Source organism: Mercenaria mercenaria, chromosome 2 (assembly GCF_021730395.1).
Source record: "Mercenaria mercenaria strain notata chromosome 2, MADL_Memer_1, whole genome shotgun sequence".
NCBI lineage: Eukaryota > Metazoa > Mollusca > Bivalvia > Venerida > Veneridae > Mercenaria > Mercenaria mercenaria.
The window spans coordinates 34718388-34744191 of NC_069362.1; the positions used below are offsets into that span (position 1 = coordinate 34718388).

At 34.3% G+C, this 25804-nt stretch overlaps 1 protein-coding gene across 2 annotated transcripts; it reads right to left on the bottom strand.

The window, feature by feature from the left end:
• Positions 1-8307: 8307 nt before the first annotated feature.
• LOC123563693 (decapping and exoribonuclease protein-like) lies at positions 8308-23189 on the bottom strand. Of its 2 annotated transcripts, XM_045356646.2 has the most exons (9): positions 22617-23184; positions 17913-17979; positions 17491-17630; positions 16868-17088; positions 16467-16562; positions 14073-14187; positions 11960-12095; positions 11494-11588; positions 8308-11092 (listed from the first exon to the last, which is right to left on the bottom strand). In XM_045356646.2, the coding sequence occupies exons 1-9, from the start codon at positions 22949-22951 to the stop codon at positions 10981-10983; spliced, it is 1317 nt and encodes a 438-aa protein (XP_045212581.2). In that variant the 5' UTR covers positions 22952-23184; the 3' UTR covers positions 8308-10980. The 2 variants fall into 2 exon arrangements, with proteins under 2 accessions (XP_045212581.2, XP_053390820.1); XM_053534845.1 differs by lacking the exon at positions 16467-16562 and having other exon boundaries at positions 22617-23189.
• Between the last annotated feature and the right edge of the window lie 2615 nt (positions 23190-25804).

The following is a 25804-nucleotide window of genomic DNA, read 5'->3' on the forward strand; positions in this document are numbered from 1 at the left end:
TGCTGAATCTTTTTCGGCAAGAGATGCGTTCTCTTGCTATATTCCAGGGTTAAAGTATTTTGCTTATCACATTTGTACAACATATTACAAAGATAATCATTTGAATTCATAGTTTATTACACCGCTCATGCATACTGGCAGTGATCATGGCAGTGTCTAAAATTGCAACTGGAGCAGCCCGGATATTTTGAGGAATATAACCATTTTTCCTGTAGAGTTTTATGTAACTGTACTATGGAAAGTATGTGCTTTAGTAGCTCGATCACTCTGGCATGAAACACTATGCATGTCATTCTGTGATATATTCTATTGTGCAACTGCACGCCACCCGCGCAGGCATATTGCGCATCACCAAAGAGACCTAACAATGTGTCTGTTAGCGTAACTGCATCTGAACTTTTACCTATTTCCAACTGCTACACGTGAGATAATCGCATATTCGAACCATGTGCAACTAGATTTTTGTTTGTACCGTTTTTGAAATCCTCTTCAATGTTTGATTTAATTCATGACTTCTGCATTCGCATTTTGACAGGCTTTTCACAAATGAATCTACACACACACATAGGAAATATTTTAACACTGATTCATACTGCATAATTTGCTAAATGGTATTTCGGTATCCAGATTTAGATATAGATTGATAAATTTAATTGCAACCATTAATAGATCTTTACTATCACACCAAGAGTATTATATTTAGCGTAACTTGTTTTCTTACCCGAGACACCGGCTGATCATTTTTGTTCTCTTAATGCTCTCTTGATTTACCAATAAAGCACATGTCATTTGAAACTTAAACAGCAGAGTGAGACAGGTGTCCTGTTTTGGTGCATTGAAACAAAATTTTTCGACACGCACAAATTGAGTACATAGAAGTTCAATGGACATAGTGTTATGTTGGTATGTTTGTAGAAAACGAACCTATAAATGGTTAAACTTTTCCCGTTAAATGACTTCTTCTTATTAACTACTTGATTGATATTCATCAAACTTGGTCTGTTGCATCGTTATAAGGTTCTTTCCCTATTTTGTTCGATTGGGTCCGCGTCAACCGTTTTAGGGTTCGGAACAGTTAAAAATAGAAATATCTTTGAAAAAATCTTCTTCTTTAGAATCGCATAGTAGATATTCAGCAAGCTTGATCTGTAGCACCATTTGTTCAAATGATGGAGTTAAGCCCTTTTAGGGGCCATTACAGATACCTTTAGGTAACATGTTTTGCGAATAGCTCTTCATCGATCTTTGTCTTAAATATCATCAAAAGGCGCTCTCCTACTTTGTTCTAATAGATCAGTTTCCCCTTTTTGGGCCCGCTAGAACTAAAATTAGAAACAAATTCTTCTCTTGGACTGCTTGATGGTACTTTAGTCAACTTAATCTGTACCATCGTTGAAAAATGATACGTTCCAAAATTTTTTATGAGGCCGCTTTGTCCTATTAAGGGGTCGCTAGAGCTAAAAATAGAAATACATTTTATAGACTTCTGCTCACGTACGCATAGACGGATCTTTTCCAAATTTGGCCCGTGGGATTTTAAGAGCTATTCTTATGTTTGTTCAAATGGGGACGCTTGGCTTCTTTCAGGGGCTAGTAGAGTTTAGAATTGAAATACCTGTGAATGACTTAGCCTCAAGTGAAGCCTGATAGATCTTAATCTAACTTGATCTATAATGTCCTTTCCCTCTCTTAGGGCTGCTAGAACTAAAAATAGATATACTTTTAAACAACTTCCTCTCATGAACTACTTAATGGATCTTCAGTAAATTGGTCTGTACCATTGGAAGGTCTGCTCCCAAATTTGTTCAAATGGGGGCACAAGATCCCGCTTAGGGGCCGCTAGAGCTACAAAAAGAAATATCTATAAACGACTTCTTCACATTAATATCTGAATAGTTCTTTACCAAACTTGGCTTGTAGCATTATTATAAGGTCTTCTGCCCAATTTGTTCAAATGGGAAAGCTTGGTCCCTTGTAAGGGCCGCTCAGGCTTAAATGGAAATATATCTGTGACTCGTTCTAATAGCATACTAACCAGTTTCTCTAATCTTCATTCTAACATGTGTCAGCTATCACGTCTTCATACTAGACACTGATTAAATGTACTATCACTATGAGCTAGGTATATAGATTTTGCTTTATCTGTTTGTCCTTCTGTATTGTTTCTCAATATGTACATCTATTATGTACTGTACAAACAATAAGGAATGTTACATTTATATATTTTCCCCATGAGTTTATTTTTAATCCAGAGATAAAATCTTAAATGTCCGTAATGCTTAAACATTTTATCTTTATCTATTTTAGGAAACAGCTTTTCAATTAGTTTTTATGCGTATTTACATGGTTAGAGAGATACTACTTTACAATATGCACATGAACTGTTATATTTTTAGCCATAAAAGAAAATAGTAAAAGGCTATACGAGGACTTGGTCAAGTAAGAGGAGAATATGTGTCAGACAGCCATTTAACTCGGTCGGTAGAGTAGTCGCCCTGTAAGCGAGGGTACTCGGGTTCGAGCCCCGGACTGACTGCACATTTTTCTCACCCTTTGACATTTGGCGCCAAATGGGGGACCGTGGCATGCTTGCTTGGTAAGTCTTACGACGCTTGCAATGTTATGTACCTCTGGAATTCGAGGACGAAGGGTCCCGGGTTCTCGAGCGCAGGACTGACTGCATATTTTTCTCACCCTGTGACACAATAAGTCATTTTAGTATATTCATCAATGTTAAAAAAAAATCCAAATATCTACAAGTGACAACAAGTATTTTTCTCTGCAACCAGTTGTTTATGGTGCTAAGGTGCGTGAGAGGTGCTGCACATTTCATTACCTTTCACAAACAGACTCAGTCAAACCGTGCCAGCTATTACTTTGCTTGGTTGCATTCTGTACTTCCAAAGAATCTTTTAACAGCTTTTACGTATTAATGATTTTCGTGATTGTCCTGCTCCCCAGACTCGCAGATATGCGATATGCATGTATATTTGTATTTGAGTGTATTGTCTACGGTGTGATTGGCCAGCTACTCTACATAACAGCAGCGAACATGGAATCAATGTTAAAACCGGCAATTTTAAAACTGGGGTAGAAGTTTGCATAGTGTTTATACTTATGCATTTATTTCACAGAACATACCTTACAAGAAGCGTCTTTTGATCAACATAATTAAGTCTGTTTCAGAAAAGTTCATTTACTAAAGTGGTCCCAATGTGAACAAGTCGGGTGCAGTCAACCGGAAGTGGACTCGGAATACAGATTCCTTCCAGACTGGTACAAGATGTTGTGAAATAAAAAATGTATTAATGTTTAACATTCGATTCTCAGAATGTTTAAATTCAGAGTAGCTCTTTTTAATGCTAATAGTCTTTTAGCTTATATTTATCTTGAAAGAAAATGCCCTAGAGTTTTTTGTAAACCTTTTAGTGTTATGAATTATATAACAGACCTACATACACTAGATAAACTAAAAGTGGATTTCTCGTATGTTTATGGTTTCTCTAAAGAATATCTGGCTAAAGTCCCACCCACGTTCCCCTTTAAATGTAGACTTTTAAAAGTTCATTTTATATTTTAATTATTAAATATAAAGAAAAGATATAACATAACCTTTTATGCATCAGACCATTCATGAATATTATTGTTTAATACCAACAAACAAGGAGTAATAAATATTTTTAACAATTTTACTTTGAAACTCAGAAATATATTATTCACAATACTCTTTTCAATGAAATTATTTTGAAGAATATATAGTTGTCAACAGAGATAAAGAACGGGTATGAAAAATGTTACTACCAAATTAAAATGTTTTTTTTCTATGTGCTTGATTAAAAAAGTAAGGATTAATTAGAAGTCTGCTCATAAAATGTAATGAAATGTAAAGCACCCCACATGCCCCATTAGAAATGACTTGAGGAAATATAGTACACAGTCCAGTTTCGAGGAGATATTTACAGTCACGACAGTTAGTGAGTGAGTTGGGTTTTACGGCGGATCGACACAAAATGATCATATATCGCCGAGAAGAAGTCATATTGCAAACGCCAACTGTAAAGCATAAACATTGATGTAAGAATGTAAAGCATACCTAAAACATCCATGTAAAATGTAAAGAACACTATGAATAATGTAAAACATATCTAAAAAACATCCATGTAAAAATGTAAAGCATATCTAAAATTAGTTATGTAAAAATGTATATGAGTGTGTGTTAAAATATCAGCTGCAAACATAGTAATATTGCAAAATGTAAATAAAAATATGAAATGTTAGATTTTTTATATATCCATATCTGCTTTAGAAACGATAAAATATTTCCGACTGAAACGTTTTCAAGTAACTCTTTCAAAGATTGAACATCATAATATGTACAACGTTGTGTAGCAAAATCCACACAGTCGATTAGAATATGTTTAAAAGTTAGCAGTGTTGATATGGTACACATTCAGGTTGATCTTCTTTATTCAAAAGATAAGAATGAGTCAAATGGGTATGACCTATTCGACAGCGAGAAAGAACAACTTCCTCCCTGCGAACGGATCTGTTCCATTGGTGCCATTCCCCTAGAGTAGGTTTAATATCATGAAGTTTTTGAATGAAGGTTCCATGGCGATTGCCATTTAGATCAAATGTATTTGTTTATATTGGGCCTAAAATCGGTATGTGGAAATTTCAAATTAGATAGTGATAATAAAAGAGATTTCTTTGCTGCAATATCAACATCCTCGTCATGCAAGGATCCAGAGGGGGTGGGGGTCCAGGGGTCCGGACCCCCACGGGAAAATCATAAAAATAGGAAAGAAGAGAAGAAAGGAAAAAAGGTTTTTTGAAAAGGCAACTTTAGGACTGCATTCAAAGTGTATGTGGCAACTGCTACATACGACCCTGACGTAATTCATATTTATGTTAATCATAGCAAAGAAACTAAGAATTTTACCTTTAAGAAAACTTAATTTTATAATTTTTCCCACACTTTACAGGTTAGTTCTTAAAACTGTGAAAATAAGGAGTATATTGTATATAAAATTGCAGCGGAAAAGGTGTCCTTAAATGCTCCTAAAATGCCCCAGAATGCAGGAAATGAAGCGCTGGATTTCAAAATTTTCCAGGGGGGAATCCAACAAAATATGAGAGACTATTTTAAAGATAGTTCATGAAACCTGAGAAGAATATTTTGAATGAATGGATTTTTCATTTTTCGGTTATGAATTTACTGTAAAACAGAAAGCGAGTCGGAAAAAATAATTTTTTTTTTCGTCACTATTTTTTTATATAAAATTTAGAGCTAAATCAATAGCTTTGGCCTCGGCTGAAAATATTGTTGCATTATTTGGCAAACATTATTTTGAAAATTTTTGATTGATGAAGGAGGCTGACAGCAGCACAGCGAACCTTTGATTCATCTTTTGAACCGTCTGTGTAAATTGCAAAATAGTGTTTACAAAGGCTGAAACAAACCCTGAAATATTCAAGTCCAAATATCATGAAATCAAATCAACTTACAAGGACAGTCACGACAGGGTACGTACAGACTGTGTAAAGACAGCTATTGCAATAACCTCAAATAATAGAATGCATAAAGGACTCGATTTGATTTAAAGCAAGCGAGACGCATGTTTTGCACTTTTTTTGGTTACTTTAAAAGTAACCGAAATATGTAAACTTCAATATTGTAAAGACACGTTTCAAATTTATCTTTTTGTTGCCTGGCTAATAACACAAAATCTGAACCATTATGAGTTAACTATGTGCCTTGATCCATGTAAGTGATACGAAAATGTTATTGTTTTCTGTCTGAAACAACTTAAATAAATCTAGTATTTTTCTGTCTGAAAACAACTTTAATAAATCTAGTATTATTTTTTCTTATTTTTTTCCAACAAAACCAAATGGTGCCGCTCTTATATCGTTTGCACACCGATTAATCACTTTAAACAAAAATTTGACGAAAATTTAGATACACAACAAAATGTATAATGTCTTTTAACAAATTTCATGCAGATTCTAATACAAAAATGTCGTTAACTTTTCCTATCAATTACACTCTAACAATCTAAAATGACGTTTTCCCTAGTTTCTTTTATTTGCGATACAACTTAGGTTCAAATGTCGATACTCTCAACATAATAGTTTTATTCTTGCACTGAAATGTCAAGGTCAGTAATGTTTATGAATTTATCCTTAAACAGATAGTTAAGTGTCACACACTGACAAACGCATGTGTGTGTTTAGCTTTAAGATCGCACCGGCCTCCCATATAAACAAAGAATCGGCTGAAAAAATGTAAAAAATAAAAGGATTTGTTGTCAAATAATGTATTTATTTAATAGTAGAATGTCTTTCTCTATATCTCATTTCTTGGTGTTGATAGTCTATAATTTTCTTCTTTTGGGATCACTTTGCCAGAAGTTAGATCTATATGTTTTGTGCGGGACACATTGGTCAAATTTCATTTCAAATATAATTTATGCTGACACTTGATAATGCTTTTGGGATATTCTGACTTGAAAACCCAAGTTCATTTGTTGAAACTAATTTTTCGAAAATAGTTTTATATCGATTTTCCGAAAATGCAAACTAAGTAAAAAATCTGAATATAGGAAAAGCCTGTGTACATGTAGGACAATCGATATATTCATGCGCGAGTTAATATGATATTTGATCTTGTTGTTGCATTGTCTGATTTTGAAATAACGAAAGGCCTCCGAAACGTTACAGAATCGGGAGTTTCAAAAATGCTTCTGCCATGAATTTCCTTTTTGTGCTGTGAAAATTTAGATATCAAATTTACAATTAAGATCCTTTCAACGCAATCAAGCGAAATGAGCATTTAATGGGCGGCAAATTAATGACCAAAAAACCTTGCATCCAAGTCGATATTTCTGTTGACCAATATTAATTTTTTGAAATGTATAAAGCTGGTAATAGTAGTGATTTCAATGTGATTTCAATGAACTGAGCTTTTGTATTCGTGGGCAAATATCTTGATTATGGACTTATAGTGACATATATCATATGCAGATGTGATTAAAACCGGATTCTTGATGGGTAGGTGTGTTTGAGAGAATACAAAGGTAGAAAACAGATTCGCACCAACCCCACCCACAAACCATAACAAACCGTAAACGGATCAATATATGAACGATATCCATTTATTCACCAGAATATGATACTTATATAATGTAACAAGATGCATGGAAGAGGTAAATCAAAACGAAAGCGATACAAATCCTCTCCAAAACATCCTCATAGTGTATTCTTAAAGAGACACAAAAGTCAAACTCAAACCCAAATATATTTCGAGTCAGAGAGTGAAGCTTGTAGTGATTCATTCTATACACCGGCCACCTCGGAAATATCAGACTCAGAACCAGAATCAGAAAGCAGAACTCACAGTACCACTATGTGTTCTAAACAAGACTTAGAGGAGGTTGTGGCAAGGCTCAAAATTGATCTAATACACAATCTAAAAGCTGAATTCGGGCTTATAGTAGAAGCCAGAACTAAAGCATAACGAGAAGAGGTATCGCAACTACGAGAGGAGGTAAATCAGTTACGTAATTGTGTGAAAACGGCTAACAATGCCATATTATTATTATTATTATTATTATTAATATACCAGATTTATATAGCGCCCTTTTCATGATCAATTTCACGTTCAAAGGCGCTTTACATAGTTCAAATGAAGCCACACAGCGCGCATAAATTCACCCTCTACTAGTACAGACACAGGGCGATCTGACCAGAGGGACAGAGTGAGACAAAGCCCCCACGACAGAGAGATCAGAAATCAGATACAGGCTTGTCCGGCTAACTTAGCCTAGCTCGTTGCGAATAGACAGCCTAGTTCTTTAACGTGCCCAGTGTATAGCACTGATACACGCAAGGATTGCCTGGGTTCCTGACCAGTACACCTCCAGTTGGGTGGGAAACGCTGAAAAGCGTTTCTGAAAATTCCCGAGTAGCTGGCGGGGATAGAATCCCCGACCTCAGGACTGGAAGGCCAGTTTTTCAAACCACTGAGCTATCCGTCAACCCATTAGGTATATATATATATATGCTGTTACTTAAAGACACTGATTCTGGTATGCAAGGTATGTGGCTTATGGTCTGCGAATTGGCGGTAAGTGCCAATATACAAGAATGGACTATAGACAAACTTGCTTCTGTTTATCACAATAAGCTACCGTATAGCTACTGTGAAATTGCATGTGATATTTTTCACCTTTATAGAAAACCAGTTTTCACCTTTATAATGAATTCAGAAAGACTGATTAAATTAGGGCAAAAGAAACAACGTAATAGATAAAACAGTATTTTTATTTGGTGATAAATCAGTTTTTATTACAATAATGTCTCGACTGTTGGATTTCTATTAGAAATAAAAGCAAATGCATTCAGACATCTTTTATAAATAATAAATCATTGTGTATTTTGAACAGTGATATTTCATTATTGCTGGATTTCATTATAAATAAAAGAAAATGTATTTACGCAAGGGAGCTATATATTCCCAAATGCATTTTAAATATATAAATTCCTTCTGTCTATATTTCTTTTTTATTCATAAAAAATGCAACAGAATTCTTCTTCAATTTCTAATAAAATCCAGCAATGATAATTTTTTCTTGTTTTATTAAAAGATCATAATAATTGAATAAAAACTGATTTCTCTTATTAAGTTTTAAATAATTTTTTTCTTCTTTAATAGATAAAGGCGAGAGCTTTCTAAAACGGTGAGAATCGCTTTCCTGTACAGTTATAATTTAATTGCTCAGAACATTACCCAACATGACTGTCTGAGCAGTTATGAGTAGTATATTGTCATGTAAAATAATTTTGCCTATATTCTGAAAAAGCTGCATTTCAGTCAATGAAATGCAAAACACAGGAAATAACGAATTACCTTTACATATCAATAAAATTTATGATCCTGTGACATAGACTACATGTCAAGTCTACATGGGTTTTACGGACCTTATCAGACTGGACCAGACAGGATCCTGTTTATTTGGGATTAAAATGTCTGGCATTTGGTGGGTGGGGGTGGTGTGGGGGAGGGGGTCACTTATATGGGAGACTTTCTTTGCCTTTAAAGACCCATCACATCCTAATCACCTACTTTTTCCTCCAACATGAACTTCGTAAAAATCATTTATTTAATATTTAATAGTATAATACAGCTATCTATGGACAATTTAGTTGCTTCTTGGATAAATTCATCCGCAAACTTATTCAGCTATTCTGTTTTCGGTATGTCTTTAAAAACTTACATAAATAGCTATCTTAGATCTACCTGTAGAATTGAAGTGTGTTCTAAACTCAGCTTAATAACCAAATACTACAAATATTGCTAAATTCAATCAATAAAATGTAAAGCTATCAAACACATAATCTTGGCCTGATATATATCACTGTCAGTTTGTAAAAATATACCTGTATTTCGCAATTTTCTCATGCAAATAATGTAAAATTACCATCATGTAAATAGGGCGTCTTTAATAATGACTTTTGGATGTTCTGACTTACAAATATTAAAACAGATTTTCCGAAAATAAGGTAACTTTGGTTTTCCGAAAAGATATACTATGTAGATTGCTTCCCTTGTGTGAAGAGAGCTAATGAAAAGTCTCTATACAATGGTCTTCTTCACAGTTACTTCATCTGTTTTTCAAAGAAAGTATCTTTTATATATTGTTTTCAAAGTTCCTGATGTAAATATAGGAATATACTTTTCCTGGACTAGTGATTTAGGTCTGAGAACACAACGATTCTTTTAAGACCATTTCTTTCATTAACTTCATACACAGTACAAAACGTAATTTGAACAATTTTATACCGTTAGATGAATCAGAAAAATGTATTTGCACCTACAAGGTAACCGCAGAAAAAAGGCAGAGAAAAGGATATGTTGTTGGCTGTCAGAAAATGAGCATAAAAATGCTGAATCTTACGCAGAAACGGTTTTCACTCGGCTGTCGTTTTTGATAACACCTTACAGATAACGTAGATATGACACTAGACAAGATCTTTTTACTGCATATCAATCCATAAGTAAAACATTGTTTAGAGCAAGATTTTAGTGTACAATTTGCGCACAGATGTCATTTAATACAATGTTTGATAATTTTAAGAAAATAAAAATTGTTTCCGAGGCTCTTTTAAATGCTGAGTTAAATGTAAACAAGAGAACAGTGACACACCTTCGGTTCTATTTAAACGATATGCTTCATTTTAACAATATTATGATAAAATAATTTGAAACAGATGACTTAAGAAAAAAGCATAAATCACTGTAAAAGCGGCATTCTTCATCTGCTCAAAACAAGACAATGATTTGAAGAAACAATATAACTACTGAAACACAATTAATGACTTGTTTTAGACATAATTCACACAATTACACATACAATAACCATATATAAAAAGTACAAGAGTAACAGCCATAAAGGAAAACATCAGAGTATATAATATATATAATATACATGTGTAGTGAATTCTAAAGACATGAAGTTTTCTAAATAGTACAGCTGCAACATAAGTTCACTTAAGACATATTTTAACACATACCGTTACCAATAAATATTTACAATATATTTGTTGTTTCATGCTTGACAAGTCTGATATATAGGTCACAACACAAAGACTGCATTCTATGCTCGATTATAGTATAATTATTTTCACCTCTACTACAATACATTCCTAACATGAACTTTTAACATTCTACATCGAAAGAGTATCCTTTAGAGAAAATATAAAAATATGAGAAATCCACTTCTAGTTTATCGTGTGTATGTAGGTCTATTTATTTTCAAAATTCCAAAACTCAAAATAATAAAGTCAACTGGTATAATAACTCTAAAGCAGTTTTCAAGAAACTGTCAGCTAAAGGACTATTGAAAAACTAACTTTAGCATCTAGAAGAACTCTGATTAAGAACACTCTGAGAATCGAATGTTAAACAATAACACCTTTTTATTTCACAGCGTCTGTGTACCACTCTGGAAGAAAATTGTATTCCGAGTCCACTAGCGGTTGACTGCACCTGACTGGTTCGCCTGGAGACCACTTTAGTGTATGAACTATTCTGAAAGAGAATTTAATTATGTTGATGAAACGACGCTTCTTGCATGGTATATTCTGTGAATTAAATACAGAAAAGTAAACACCATCTAACCTTCTACCCCAGTTTTAAAATTTTCGTTTAAAACATTGATTTCATGTTGGCTGCTGTTATGTAGAATACCTGGTCAATCACACAGATATTATATATATCCATGTCGCATATCTGCGAGTCTGACGAGTAGGAAAATCATGAAAAGCATTAAAACGTAAAATCTATTAAAAGATCCTTTGAAAGCACAGACTGCAACCAAGCAAAGTAATAGCAGACTCGGTTTGATTGAGTATGTTCATGAAAAGTAATGAAATGTGCAACACCTCTCACGTCCCCTAGCACCTCAAACAACTGATTGCTGAAAATCTTACCTTTTGTCATCTGTAGTTATTGTGGATTTGATAAACGAAAGGAACTGGTCCAAGAAATTGAGGCACACGTTTGGTTTCCATGGATTATATAAATCCTGAAATACAGCAGCATATATCTTTTATAACAAGTAAGTTTACGAGTTTTGAATTGAGTGTTGAAATATGTAAGACTATTAAAATTTTAGTATTAACCTGTTGAAAGAAATATATTTCATGCAGCAAACTCCTGAAATTATTTCTGTAATTGGTATTGAAGTAAGGTGTTTGCAAAAGTGTGTTTGTAAAAACACATCCGATCTTTTCTATTAACAAATTACAATAACCATTGTCACAATTTCGTTGACTTTAGAAATCCCGTAAAATGACTTTACTCTTAAAAACCACTGCGGTGGTTCTCTTTAAGTAAGAACAGATAGCAAATACAGTCAAAAGTAATACTTTAATTAGCTCACTGGATCATTTTTACCTCTGCAAGGTTTGGTAAGTCGTTAGTATTGTAGAATTCCAGTTTGTGTACAACTCCGTTTTCGTCCCTAAAGCCACAGACTATTTCTTGCACGCCCATGATATAACTCTGTGACCACCACTTCTTTATCTTTAACCTAAATCAAATAAAACTGAAGTGCATTTGTAAATTACGAGTTTGTTTTTATATTTCTAAAATGTAGAATTCCGTGTGGAAGTTATTCAATGTTTCCACTTCTGTGAATTGTAGAAAAAACGATGACAAAGATTTCATAGAAATAGCCACGTTCCAAAAACGCAGTCTTTCTGAAATATCTGTATAGACGATATGCTTATTTACAAAAACACATGTCCGAAAAACAAAATAAATAGACACCAACTTTAGGAAATACAGAGAGACATTACTTTGAACGATCAGTGACAAAAATATCAACTTGGGAACTAGAAGTGGTTAAACGCGAGCACAGTTTCACTCTTTACCCTTATCATAATCCAAAATAGTTCCGTTTGGAAAACTCCATTTCCAAGCAATGAAGTTTTTTTATCTTTCATTGTAAATAAGATATCCAACTGTAAATCGCTCCAGTAATGCAAAAAGGTACGAAGTTCTGATAATTAAAGACGGTTATCACATTTTACATTACTAGGACTTAGTGTTGCAATATTGATTGTGATTATCTATTTCTAGCTGTCGGATAATATGCACTTAATCATATTCGGTTTGAAAATCAATGGAATCTTATGTAGTCACAATCTAAACATTTTTTTAGAATTTTATATATTCAAAGCAATACACAAATTTCAATATTCTACACATGTTTGTACATTGCTGAACAAGATGAGACTGGTATCTTAATCTTATTATTTGACAGAAAAATATTGAAATCGTCATTGCTTACAGAGTATAGAAAAAAAGTAATACAAGAATTAGGAAAGGAGAATAGAAGAGTGGTGGCTTTTATGTGAATTTCTAATTTGAGCGTTGTTAATGTGTTTCGAAACGAGTATTTATATGTATATATTCTCTGTGAAATATTTATATCGCTCCATTTAGCATTATGTGTAGCCAGTTTATTCTTAGTTTGCTATTTTCAGTTTGTTTTCCTTGTTTTATTTCTGATAGGAAATTTGCAATATGTGGCCACAATCAAAACATAACATATAACAAATTTGTTCCTTGGATGCACTGTAAAGAAAAACTTCTCAACACCTGAATAAATCATAACACGTTTTTCTAATCGTAAATCAGAGGTAGAAACTCCAAAGTTTGCCCAACATGACAAAAATTACAATGTTGCAAGCTCGCTTTGATTGAGCTGTTCGTGAACAGTAGTCGAAATCTATGCTGCCGTCCATGCCCTCTAGGCATTGATTGAGCAGAACGAGACATCCGCAACTGTGTCCATTCGGCGGTGTACATGGAATCTTCAGGTATGTGTGATTCCCGGCTAAGATAATGCGCTTGCTTAGAGCAAGTAATTGGCAGACAACTACGAGAAAACAATGGGCAAAACTAAACAAACTAGAATTTAGAAAGGGGATCTGAGGTTATGGAGCCTGCAAATCACAGAAACTATCAAAAGACAATATTAAAATGTAGGCACCATATCCAAGGGGTGATTAGACAAGACAATACCAAAAGCTATGAAAGCGGGAGTACTGGAACCGACGGAAGTCGAAATGTTCAAGCTGAAATTCTAAACAGTACCACTCACATAACATAAATGTCGTGTGGAACGAAATAAAATCGTTCTGACTGAATGTGCGGGGAGACGTTTTTACGGCCGCCACCCGGCACAAACAATGCTGCTGTGATAATGAAACTGAACTGAAAACTCGAACACGATAAAATGAAAATGTAAGTCACATTGCTATTGGCACTGATGACAGTAGATCAGAGGCTTTAAAAGATATTAGATCAAACTCATTTGAACACAATAAAAAACGGGTTGTTCAAAATAAATGTTTTGTTCATTTGAGAAACAAAATAAAGTAATAGTGTTTTTATATTATAGTAAAATACGCAAGGAAAATGCCTAACAACGATATGAATTTTTAAGATGACATATATTTTTTTTACTAATGATTTATTTTGATATCTCATATCTGCAAACCTCTTAAACGTTTTCTCGTGTCCTGGATGGGTGATTTCCCTATTTGTTTTGAACTCCACGTAGTAGCTACCTTTTTCTTTATCAACATTTAGAGCGTCAACTTCGCCGAAAAACACTGGAAAAATAAAGTATACACTAAATACTATGTACTTAGAGACCTTTGACAAGAAAGAAACACAAGTGGAATAATTATCTTCTTAAGTCGCAAAAACTAGGATTAAACAGTACAAAAGAGTTACATAAGGTCTGTTTAGTGAAGATACATTTCCGAAATAAAACAAAATATATCATTAAAATTTCTAACTGCATGTAGCACTACAAACGCAACAAGTGCCACATACAACAATACCAGAATGACAATGTAATGGCAAAAGTGTAGCAGAAGGATCTGCTATCAAAAAACATTATTATTATTACTATGAATTTAAGGTAGAAGGTGGTTAAAGTAACAGTTAGTAACAGTATAAATTAAACAATTCCCCTCTGAGGCACCATCTAACATAAACTACCAGTTACACGATGAAAGTAAAACAAACACGAGGTATCGGAACAACAATGTACCCCAAATCCATTTTTAAAGGTTTGATCAGTCAAGTTGCTTCACCGATTATTTGTAAGGCATCAAAGATAGAAAAGTTTGAAACTTTATAGGTGGCGCAATACGATAAAGTTAAAATATTGTAGAGCCTGTTCATGAACGGCAGCGGAAATTCATGTTACCGTCGCCCTCTAGCAACTTAACATTTGTACATGCCACAATTAGCTGAATCAAGTAAGAGATATCTGCAGCTGTGTTCACACGGCGTTGTACACTGAACCATATAAGATACACAAAGTGCAATGGGAAAAAGTGACGTAAGGTATTGAAATCACCCTACCCGAAATGTTCACACTAGAAACTAAACAGTACCAGCATATTCTATTGCATCATCATCATGAAATGCACAGTTCAGTAACATAGTATGAACAACAGTAAATGCAAAAGGGTTGGTAAACAAATGACAATATTATGAATATCCATCCCTTAAGTAGTAATTTACTATAGAAGGTACCGTCACCCATATGCATTTTGCTTTACGGTATTTTGCCTCAATAAACCTTTTAACAGTTTTAAAATTGTTCTATGGAAATAATGCGTATGTTTAATTTTGCATCCCCCTTATCTTGTGCGTAAGATTAAGTTAATATATGTTTTAAGGTTTGTGTTTTACTTTGTTACACTTCCGGATGACCTGTGATGACAAAATCTAGTGAAGACCCTCCTTAGTGCTAGCGGCAACTTTGTTGTAACACATTTTTGTGCTATAAAAAAAATTCTGTTACTGCAGTTTGTGTTCCAATTGCCAAATCTAATTAACATGTTTGTCAAATAAACTTCAATGCTTCGCAACCTTAAACAGTTGTCCACAAAGTAAACTTCAAAATTAGTGTTTGACATCTAATAATCGACAGTACTTGCAAAACAATGAAAATAGTCTTCTTAATTTAGGGATTTTTGTACAGATTTTGTTTCTTAATTAAAGCTATTGTTTTTTCATTGATATGATTATGAGGTAAGTTTAAAAGCTTTGTTTTGAAAGAAAACGGTGTACCACATATTGTGTACTAATAAAGTATTTAGATATCAAAATACGAGCCATACAAGCGCCCTTGTCAAGTCTACGAGAGCCAGATACATCCAAACCAAGCTGTTGTTACAATTACTTCCACCTGCTGTTAAATAAACTGTTAATTCTTACTAAGCAAGTACTGTTTATTTACCATGTCAAAAATATCAGTTAGATCAGTCCAGGTATGGGCAAAATGCGGATTTTGATTTTAACCCAGTCATGCTAACTCAATACGGATTTTGATTTCGTATCTATTCACAAAATAAAATTTGCATTTTATGAAGATATTTATGGGAATATAAGTATATGCAATCGCTTAATTTTTACTATTAATCTCAATAACAAAATAACTAACCTATATTGAATAACTGAAAGTATAGATCTATTTTTTGCTAATTTTTAGATTGTATGAAACATATTCAGATTCTCATTATGTTTTTGGATAGTATTGTTCCATTGCTACAGTTATTTCAAATACTAATAGATTGACAATTAAGTTTATTTCAGGACAGTAACTTATCATTTGCGAATCAGAGGATTCCATCAGGCTGGGGCTGGTCAGTTTGGCGGAATGTTGAACTGCCGATCCCAAAGTAATAGGGGTTTTCTACTGACAAAATCATCCTACGAAGAAAATTCTTAAATCTGGACGGTGTGTGATCATTTGAGAAATTAAGCTTTGATTCTAATGAAGTAATATCCAGTTATAACGCTTAAATATACATATTACGACTATATTGCAATATATTCTCACAGCTCTGTTTTTTTTTCTTTTTAACATTACCTAGAGAATGATTGTTCAGTTGTGCTTCAACAACTGTGTAGAATGCTTCACAGTTATTGTATTGTGCGTCTGGATCCGGTACTCCATCTTTTGAATCTTTAAACACAAGATATATGATTCTTAAGCTGAATATAAGCTTATATATAGTAAACGGTCCAATGTTGTACAAAGAGAGATTTTTATAAGAGAAAGTCGTAGTTAACAGTATCATTTTGCAAATATATCAAATAATGATTTCATCATAACTTGCTCTCTACTCCTTTGAAACAAAATTTCTCCCGGGGATAATATTCTATCATGCAAAAGATTTTTTTTCCATAATCATATTACTTTGACCCTGATAAAGCTCAGTTTGTTTTAAGTAATGACGTGTTATCACTTTGAAGCATTTTAAACCAAACCTGATGTAAGATATTGTTCAAACTTCCAACCCCAGGCACACATTTCGTCATTTTTGATTCTTTCTTCGTTCTCTTTTCTCTCTTCAGTCTCAACCTCGTCCAAATAATAAGTCCCGTTATGAAGTGTCACAGCTATGAGCCAATTTTCCATTTTCTCGTATGGTGTACACATTATTTTTGCCAGTAATCCTCGCCGACAAACAAAATCTGTGTTAAGGTTTCTGGAAATACGAAGTTTTTCCAAGTAACTATAAAAGAGTTGTAAATGGTTAAAAATAACACGATTTACTGACATCATACATAACATATCAAACAGTATATATATGAAACAAAGTCTAGTTGCAAAATAATAACATAGCCTAGGAACAGTCCGTAGCCTACGTAGTAAACTGAAGTTTATTTACACTAATGAATATGTTTATAGTAAGTTTTGCAGAAATTTTAAAATAATGAACAGCTCCAACGCAAGTTACTTGCCCAAAATCATGCCTCATATTTGCATATAAACAGAATTCTTTAATTGATGCATAGAAACAAATAAGTTTTATTGAATAGCATTGGATACAACGGTTTCTTTGTAGACTATATGTCCAATTCCGCTGTTTAAGTGAACCCTTTAGTACCTTAGTTTTCCGACGGCTGACATATTTGCTGGAGCACATCTTTTTAAATCATCTTCTTTAGAAATCATCATTTTACTTAACCCAGTTTGTACATCAGTTAGTTCTTTGTCACCCTTACTCTTGCCTTTCGAATGTTGGCTCTGGTCATTTGTGCAATTAGAATTTAATGAAAGTCTCATATCAATTTGTACATGAATTATCATTTACATTTTTAATGCTACAGCATATACTTATGTTTTATATGGTATGTTTGTAAATTGATAAGCCTATAATGTGCAGTAAACAATATTCGTAAATATGAACAAGATTTGTCGTACGTCTCCGGTTACATTCATTCGTTTAAGCTTTATTTTATCGCATTTAAAGTGAAAATAATTATTTTCCATGTTGTGTAATTCATGTCATTTAAAATTGTAACTTACCAAAGAAGAAGCAGAATTTTTTTGGTCCTTCTTTGGTCTGTCTCGCCCTGAAACTCCAAAATTCTGCCTGAAAAGAAAGCATTTACTAGTGGTATGAAACGAACACCCTAGAAAATATAAATAAATTCACTTTTGGTGAAATCTTTTACCAAACAAATTTCCAAAATACCTTTGAATAAGCCTGTATTGGACAGATATGCATACTTTTTGACGTTTCAATAAAGGGAATTGCATGATTGCCTTTTTTCCTTCTGATTAATTAAGAAATAACGAGTGTATTAACACTTATCTATGCACGATGGTTTTATGTCCGGCGTAATAATTTCACGAGGGCGCAGCACGAGTGAAATTATTTGTACGACGTATTACCGCCCGAGTGTATATAAAGTGTTAAAATACGGTTTTGGTATAAACTATTTCGGTTCTAGTATGCCCTTCATCTAAAACAGTAGATAAAATAGTAGTAACGCTCTTTCTTGGTCCCAACAAAAACACTGACGCCACCGCACGTTAACGTGACGTCATTCTAGCGTAAGCGTGTTCTAACAGAGAAAAGCATATTAGAACTCGAAAATCAAATAATATTAAGCGTAATTTTTATTACCAAGAATGAAATAAGTTGGAAACCAAAATTCACAAGTAACAGGTATTGAATACGGGAGGTTAATGATATTTTATAGACCATTTTACCCAAGCCACGGTAACTATGCAAATTCCACGGATGTTTTGATTTTAACGCGCATGCGCTCTTTACGTGTGGCAAAAAAACTTTCAACGATAAGAAAACCTACATAAAATCACTATTTTATTACGAATTGTTTTGCCGCTATAAGGTTGATTTCAGTCAAGTAATTTATTATACAGTATGCTTTGCTTAAAGACATGTATGTTTTTTAATCATATCTTACCTGAAAAGCCTGCTTTATTCATATTTTCGTCAGAAAAGAACAAGCATTTCCAGTCCATTTCCACACTTCATACACACATAAAACTTGTTTCTCACATTTAAAAAATGTTATATTTTTCATTATATCTAGCTATTTTCTCACAGCTTCAAATAGTTGTTGTATACATGTTTCTCCGGCCTGGATTATATCTACATACTTAGGGGTCGTGGCTCCATGTCACTGAGGTTGCTGTTTTAAGTGATCTACCAGAAATCGTTACGTAACTTTTATGCAAATGACATGATAAAACATAGGACACCGGATCCTTTCAGAGGTGTCCCCTAATTAGAGCGGATCATAAAATTTACTGAAGCATATAAGGTGGCTTTGATGTGATGTACTTTACAAAAGCATCCGGTCATCAATTAATGCCATAAGAACGCACCCGGATTAATATATCACGTGGCGGAGCCGTTTTGTGAATCAAAAATAAACATTTTACGAGGTACCTGGTATTTTAAGTTCAATAAGAATAACTTTAATGGACATTTTCATCTAAAACTATAAAAGTGTATAGTTACAAAAAAAAATCTAAGTTCGTATTCAGTTATAAAAAGAATTATGTTTGTTGTAGATTTATTACAGAATTTTCTAAAATCTGATAGACGCTGTATGATACCATAACTATTTATGTTAGGGTCTCGAAAATTGTTTTATTTATTAAGTAAATAGTGTATACCACTTTAAAGCATTAAAGCATAGAAGGAAAAACGAATGAAACTTAAGAAACTTGAGTGTTCTAATAACAACCGTGCCTAATATATTGTTAGTCGCCATTTGCGATTTTTTTAGTAGAAATATGTATTTTATTTGATTTGTCCCCCCTTGGCGTGACTATTTAAGTAAGGAAGCGATTTTTCTTTCTGAGCTAAGCGGGCGGGTTATTAGCTTATGTATAGCTGAGTTATTTATATTCAGATTATATAGGGGTCTATAATTGGCGCCATTATGTTTATAGTAAAAAGGCGTTCATATTCAATATATGCTCGTATATTTGACAGATTCGGATCGTACATGACCACAAAAGGTGTTTGATTCAGTTGTTTTGTGTTTGTACTGTAGCAGTTCTTCCCTTGAAAATGCACGTGCTTTTTTGGTAGCAGCGAGAATGGAATCTGAGTATTAGCCTCTTTTTACAAGGGGTTTTGATAACTCCTCTGTCCTTTTCTGATACGTTTCTGTGTCTGAACAGTTTGGCGGATTTGCAGTGCCTGACTATAGGGAATGTTTTTGCAATAGTGTTTTCGATGACAGCTTGTGGTGAGAAGATACTGGTGTGTGTCGGTAGGATTTTAATACAGGCGAAAAACAATGTTGTTATCTTCAAGTTTTGATACAGTGTCGAGAAACACGTGTTTTTCATTTGAATCCCCGCTGGTGAACTTTATAGACGGATGAAAGTTCAATTGTCAAGGAATGTTTGTAGGGATTCCCGACGATGAGCCCATTGCATTTCTACATTGTCTTTGAAGCGTAACAAAAGATGTGGTTTCAATGTGGCCGTCGAAAGTAACTGCCTTTCAAGACGGCCCATGAATATGTTTGCGTATGATGGTGCCATTTTTGTTCCCAACGCTGTACCTTGAATTTGAATGTAATGTTTGTCATTGAACACAAAATTGTTACATTTGAGAACAAGTGTGAGTAATTCCAATAGCATTTCGATAGGGGGAATTTTAACACTTTTGTTGTTCCATACTTCTTTGCCATACTTCTTTGCATGCAGCAATACCGTCTTCATGTGGTATGTTTGTGCACAATGACGTGGCATACATTGAGACCAGTAAAGTGTCGCTAGGGACCTGTTGAGAATCAAACTGCACGTAGGACGGTAAGCTACGTACATGTGCTCTGAGATGCATATTAATGATTTCTGAGAATCGTTCTGTAGTGTGTCCATTGCTGAACCGATTGGACGGCCAGGATTTACCGCTTAGTAAATTTTTGGAAGAATTACAATTATATTATTATTATTATACCAGATTTATATAGCGCCCTTGTCATGGTAAACACGTTCAAATGCACTTTACATATTGCAGGACGCAGCCACACAGGGCGCGAAATTCATCCACTGCAAGAACAGACACAGAGCGATCTGACCAGAGGGACAGAGTGAGATAAAGCCTCAAGAACAGACAGAGAGAACGTTTTAGATACAGACGTGTCCGGCTAACTTAGCCTATCTCTTTGCGAATAGACAGTCTGGTTCTTTGACGTGCCCGTTGTATAGCACCGATACACGCGAAGCCGTCTTTCCTGGGAAGAACCAGTGCAGGCCTCTAGTTAGGTGGGAGACACTCATGAGGATGTCAGAAATTTACCATGCCTGGACCGGGATAAAATCTACCTGCCTTGGGATTTGGTACCAATAGATATTCTAAATTATCTTCACTAATAAAGCCCCCGCCGAACAGTTTGTCGAGTAATTTTGAGACATCCAAAGCAAATATTTTTAATGACTGTAACCGATGCCTGACGTGATCTTACGGAATTCTGTTGATCGATTGTTCATTTAGCAATTATTTATCGAACTATACAGGCGGAATTTACGCTGTTATTGTATTGTTTTGATTTATGCTACCCTTGAAAAAGGCTTTTATAAAAGCCAAAAGCGCTCGGGTTTATAATTAAACTTTTGAGACTGAACATATACTCTCTCTCTCTCTCTCTCTCTCTCTCTCTCTCTTTCGGCGAACTCTAATGAAAATGGCGCAAAAATGTCAGACGAGTCTAAGACAGATAATTTAGGCTGGTCAGTCATCACGGTATTGTATCTGTGCTGAAAATGTATAAAAATGTTTACTTTAACCCAGTGTCGAACTCCGGACCTTGGGTATCATACCTAGCGGCCTAACGCATTGCTCTAATACAGTACTTCGTTCATCGAATTTCAGTTTGAGATACTAATCCATATCGTCTATGCGGGATTTGCCTAAACTGGTAAATAATATGGTCGATTGCGTTCGTTTATCGTTCGATTACTGTATGTATATTGTTGTGCGACTTTCACAATGAATTTTCGAAAACTGAATGATTCATGGCACATGAATCAACATGATTTTAACAAGAATATGTATTTTTCAAAAAATTGCTACTTTCACAATGAATTTTCGGAAAATAAAGAATTGATTTGCACATGCTTCAACACGATTATAATAGTATTTATATATGAATAGATAACCTCGTTACGAATAGACGATTATTTCATGACTTACCTTAAACTGCAGTTTCGCGGCCTGGTCTCGGAAGGGATAGCAGACACAATCCTGCTATTTGGGGGCTAAAAGCAGTTACGATTGTAATACATTGAAAAATGGCTGTAAACGCTCTAGAATAATTTTGAATGACATATAATTTCTGTCATACTACATCTTATAGAAAGCCTTATGATACAGGATTTGAAAGACTTTATCTATAACGAGGTAACAGTCGCCATAATCTGACAAACGGGGGCCTTTAAAAGCGGTATTTAAAGGAAAACCAAATTACAAAGAATTAAAATAGCATTTTTTTTGACGGCAGTAATTTTGCATTATGCTGATATTATTACTGTTATATAACAATGTATATATAGAAAGGCCGCTGCATCCTTTGAAAGTGGCTTAACCTGTCGGGGGATTTGTCCTGGTTTTGTTTTTGGCGTTGGTGAATACCGTCCAGTTCGGATGCCTGAATATCAAACAGAAACTGGTTCAGTTAGTAATTAGCATTGGAAAGGAAACAAAATTTCACAATAATTATCTATGTGCATAAATACCCTTTTGTTTCTCCTCTTCCTTTTATCGGAAATTTTTCAACGTTTTCAACAATCCAACGTAGGACATCAAGCTTCCTTCCCTGCTCATTTTTTATCATTGTATCGTATCCTTTACGTAAATCAAAATTCACTTCTCCTGGATTTGAAGGTTTGATGAAATACCTCATAGACTTTTGAGAGTTCTCAAATTCCCTGTTTATGTCTAACGAAAACGACCCTATTTCAACGGGAGTTTTGAAATGTGGGGAAGCACCGTCGAACGTGCGGTGATCTTCTGTTTCAAATAATGCTAGCTCGGTTTCAGTAGCCGAGCCACGAAGCCGATTTGTGCTCATTTTAAATGAAGTATTGTATAGAAATACGTCCTTTATTATTCAATTATTCAGTATTTTCCTTGTATCTCACTTCGAATTATACAGTCATATAAAAAGCAGCTTGGTAAACTATACAAATCTATTTACCGCCTTTGAAATGTTATAACAAAGTCAATACACGGTTATATTAAAACTGCGTTTATAAATCGTTCTATTTTTCACTTTTTGTAGAGACAAAACGTAAGTATAAAATCATAAAAGGTAATGTCAAACAGTAATCTAGATATGGAACAGGTATACAGCTCATATTACGGATAATCTGAAAAAAATCTTTTTTTCAAACCGTCACTTTTGTTCATAAATAAATCTATATTTAGAACGCTTTTCATTTTTGTATTTTGTGTAATGTCGTTTTGTCTTAAGTAGCAATAGCATGTTTACAGTTATGTTCATTTATATGCAAAACGACTGTCGTTATTTAATATAAACACTCTTAGTTCATTTAGTTTTATAATAAAACCAGACAACGTCGTTAAAGAATTTATCTTTATACTAGTGCAGCTGTGACACAATGTAGAAAAATACCATATATCTTAGAATGGGATAAAAAAAACTAATACATCGTGAATTATTAACAGTCATAATAATTTTTATACAAGACTTATCGAAATATATATATATATGTACATTTATTATAAACAAACATTAAAACAATGGTATTCACAAATCTTTGACATTATCTGCGACGAAATATTTCATTTTTGTATAAAAACCTTAGCTTCCCGCCAGTAAAAGGGATGTACTTGGTAGGTTGAAATAAATCGTGCGTGTTTTCCCGAATAATTGTTCAAAGTTTAACTGGAAGCGATAAATTTCATATACACAGAAACGACTTTAAACATTTTTTATTCATCAGCAGCGTTATTATGATATGATATTCTTATTATGTCATTATATTGCTACTAACAAGGCACTGACGTATGCTAATAATTTTGTAGTTAGTTATGGGGTATAATGAAGAGGAAACATTTATGAAAATGCATAAACATTATGGCATTATTCACTTGTTCATAATGTCTTCATGGACATGTATCAAGTGGTGGTTTAGTGACAGTAAACAAGTCAGCCATTTATATATGAAACTATATATCGGCGGCCAAGAAGTTAAGACTGTTGATTTCGAATCACTCGCTGCTTAAATCTATTGGTTCGATCCTCGATCCTGTTCCATCTTTGTGTAAGCAGCCAACAAATTGGCTGATGGGAGGTCAGTGGTTCAACTCATTCAGCGGTCTGAGGTTCATTAATTGAACAAAAAGGTGAGGTTAACAAGTCTTACCATTGTTATTCTTATTATGATATATTACCATTTTTAACAAAAAACGGGCACGTTTTGACGAATAAGGATATCCATGATAATTCTATTTTTTCAGCTTATTCCTTGAACATAGCCAGTTAATCCGAGGCTGCTGTTATTTTGCTTGCCTGCAGTCTGTGCTTCAAAAGCATCTTGGCGACTTGTTGAATATCATGCCATACACACGTGATATGGTATCCCACCTAATCACATTATACCGGTACCGGGATGACCGATGCTAACATTGTCCTGTTCATGCTGAGAACCAAGCGCGGCAGCTACTGGTGCCACATTTTTACGTCTTTGGTATAACGCGGTCAGGGATCCTACCCACGGCCTCCCACACTCAAAGCGGACACTCTTGAGCCTACGTACCGAGGCGGTATAACGATAATAATATAACCTGCTTCAACCCACTCGTGAAACATAAGAAAATGTCTCACTTCTCGATGATGTATATTCGACACTCGCGAAACAGCTAAAACAATATTTTTATTTTATAGTCATTCTAGCATAAAACTGCTGTTATTGTCACTTTTCGGTGGTGTTTTAACAGGAGAGAAAATGGGTGTTAACAGAGAGATTCTCGCGCTCGCGTGCTGTTATAAAACCTTTTTATATATGCGCGTTTCGTGGCAAACCCTAAATGTAATTCGGCCCCAAAACGGATAATTCTAAAGGAAATGACTCAACGTGAAACCCTCCCCCCCCCCCCCCCCCCCCCCAAAAAAAAACAAAAAACAACAGACTTTACCGCGTATTTAATCGAAATTTAATGACAAAGGGAAATATATTCATTTACCGGTTTTTACGCGTTTTATGCTACAATAGCGTTAGCGAAGGTTCTTTTCTGATAATAACATCTTCAGAATCCCTCTGGAATCGTTGGTACCAACCTATTCATCGAGATTCTGCAGATGTTATAACACGAAAAAACATGCGTTATCAATACATTGATGGAAAAAAGTAAAACTATATCGCGCATTTTAACTTGACTTAAGATCTTTTAAACTTGTTTAAAGTTCCAATACAATACTTCAATTTGTTTCAGGGATGTTTATCTTTTTTCCAAATTTACTCATAATAAGTTAATAAAGGGATTAAACTTGTCAAAAGACAGAGCCATAGAACTTAGTGTGCAAACTTACATTATATTCTTAAATGTTTATGTGAAAATTTAATCAAATGCATGTAGAGGTTTCAAAAATATTGAAAAAAGACAATTTTAGGAAAATTTACGAGTAACAAGAGCTGTCTCCGTAGGATGACACATGCCCCCGATGGCACTTTGGATGAATAGTTATGGCCGATGTTAGAGTTTAGGACCTTTGACCTACGGAGCTGGGTCTTGCGCGCGACACATCGTCTTACTGTGTCACACATTCATGCATAGTTATTCTAAAATCCATGCATGAATGACGAAGATATGGACCGGACATGCCCATCAATGCACTATCATGAAAAATGATCTTTAACGTCTAAGTGTGACCTTGACCTTTGAGCTACGAACCTGGGTC

Excerpts from the sequence above, each read along its gene's own strand:
- LOC123563693 (XM_045356646.2), bottom strand. The coding sequence starts at position 22,951 with ATGAGCACAAATCGGCTTCGTGGCTCGGCTACTGAAACCGAGCTAGCA. Across the intron at positions 17,089-17,490 it reads TCAGCCGTCGGAAAACTAAG|AAACCTTAACACAGATTTTG; the intron begins GTACTAAAGGGT and ends TCGTATTTCCAG. Across the intron at positions 12,096-14,072 it reads CACGAGAAAACGTTTAAGAG|GTTAAAGATAAAGAAGTGGT; the intron begins GTTTGCAGATAT and ends TATTTGATTTAG.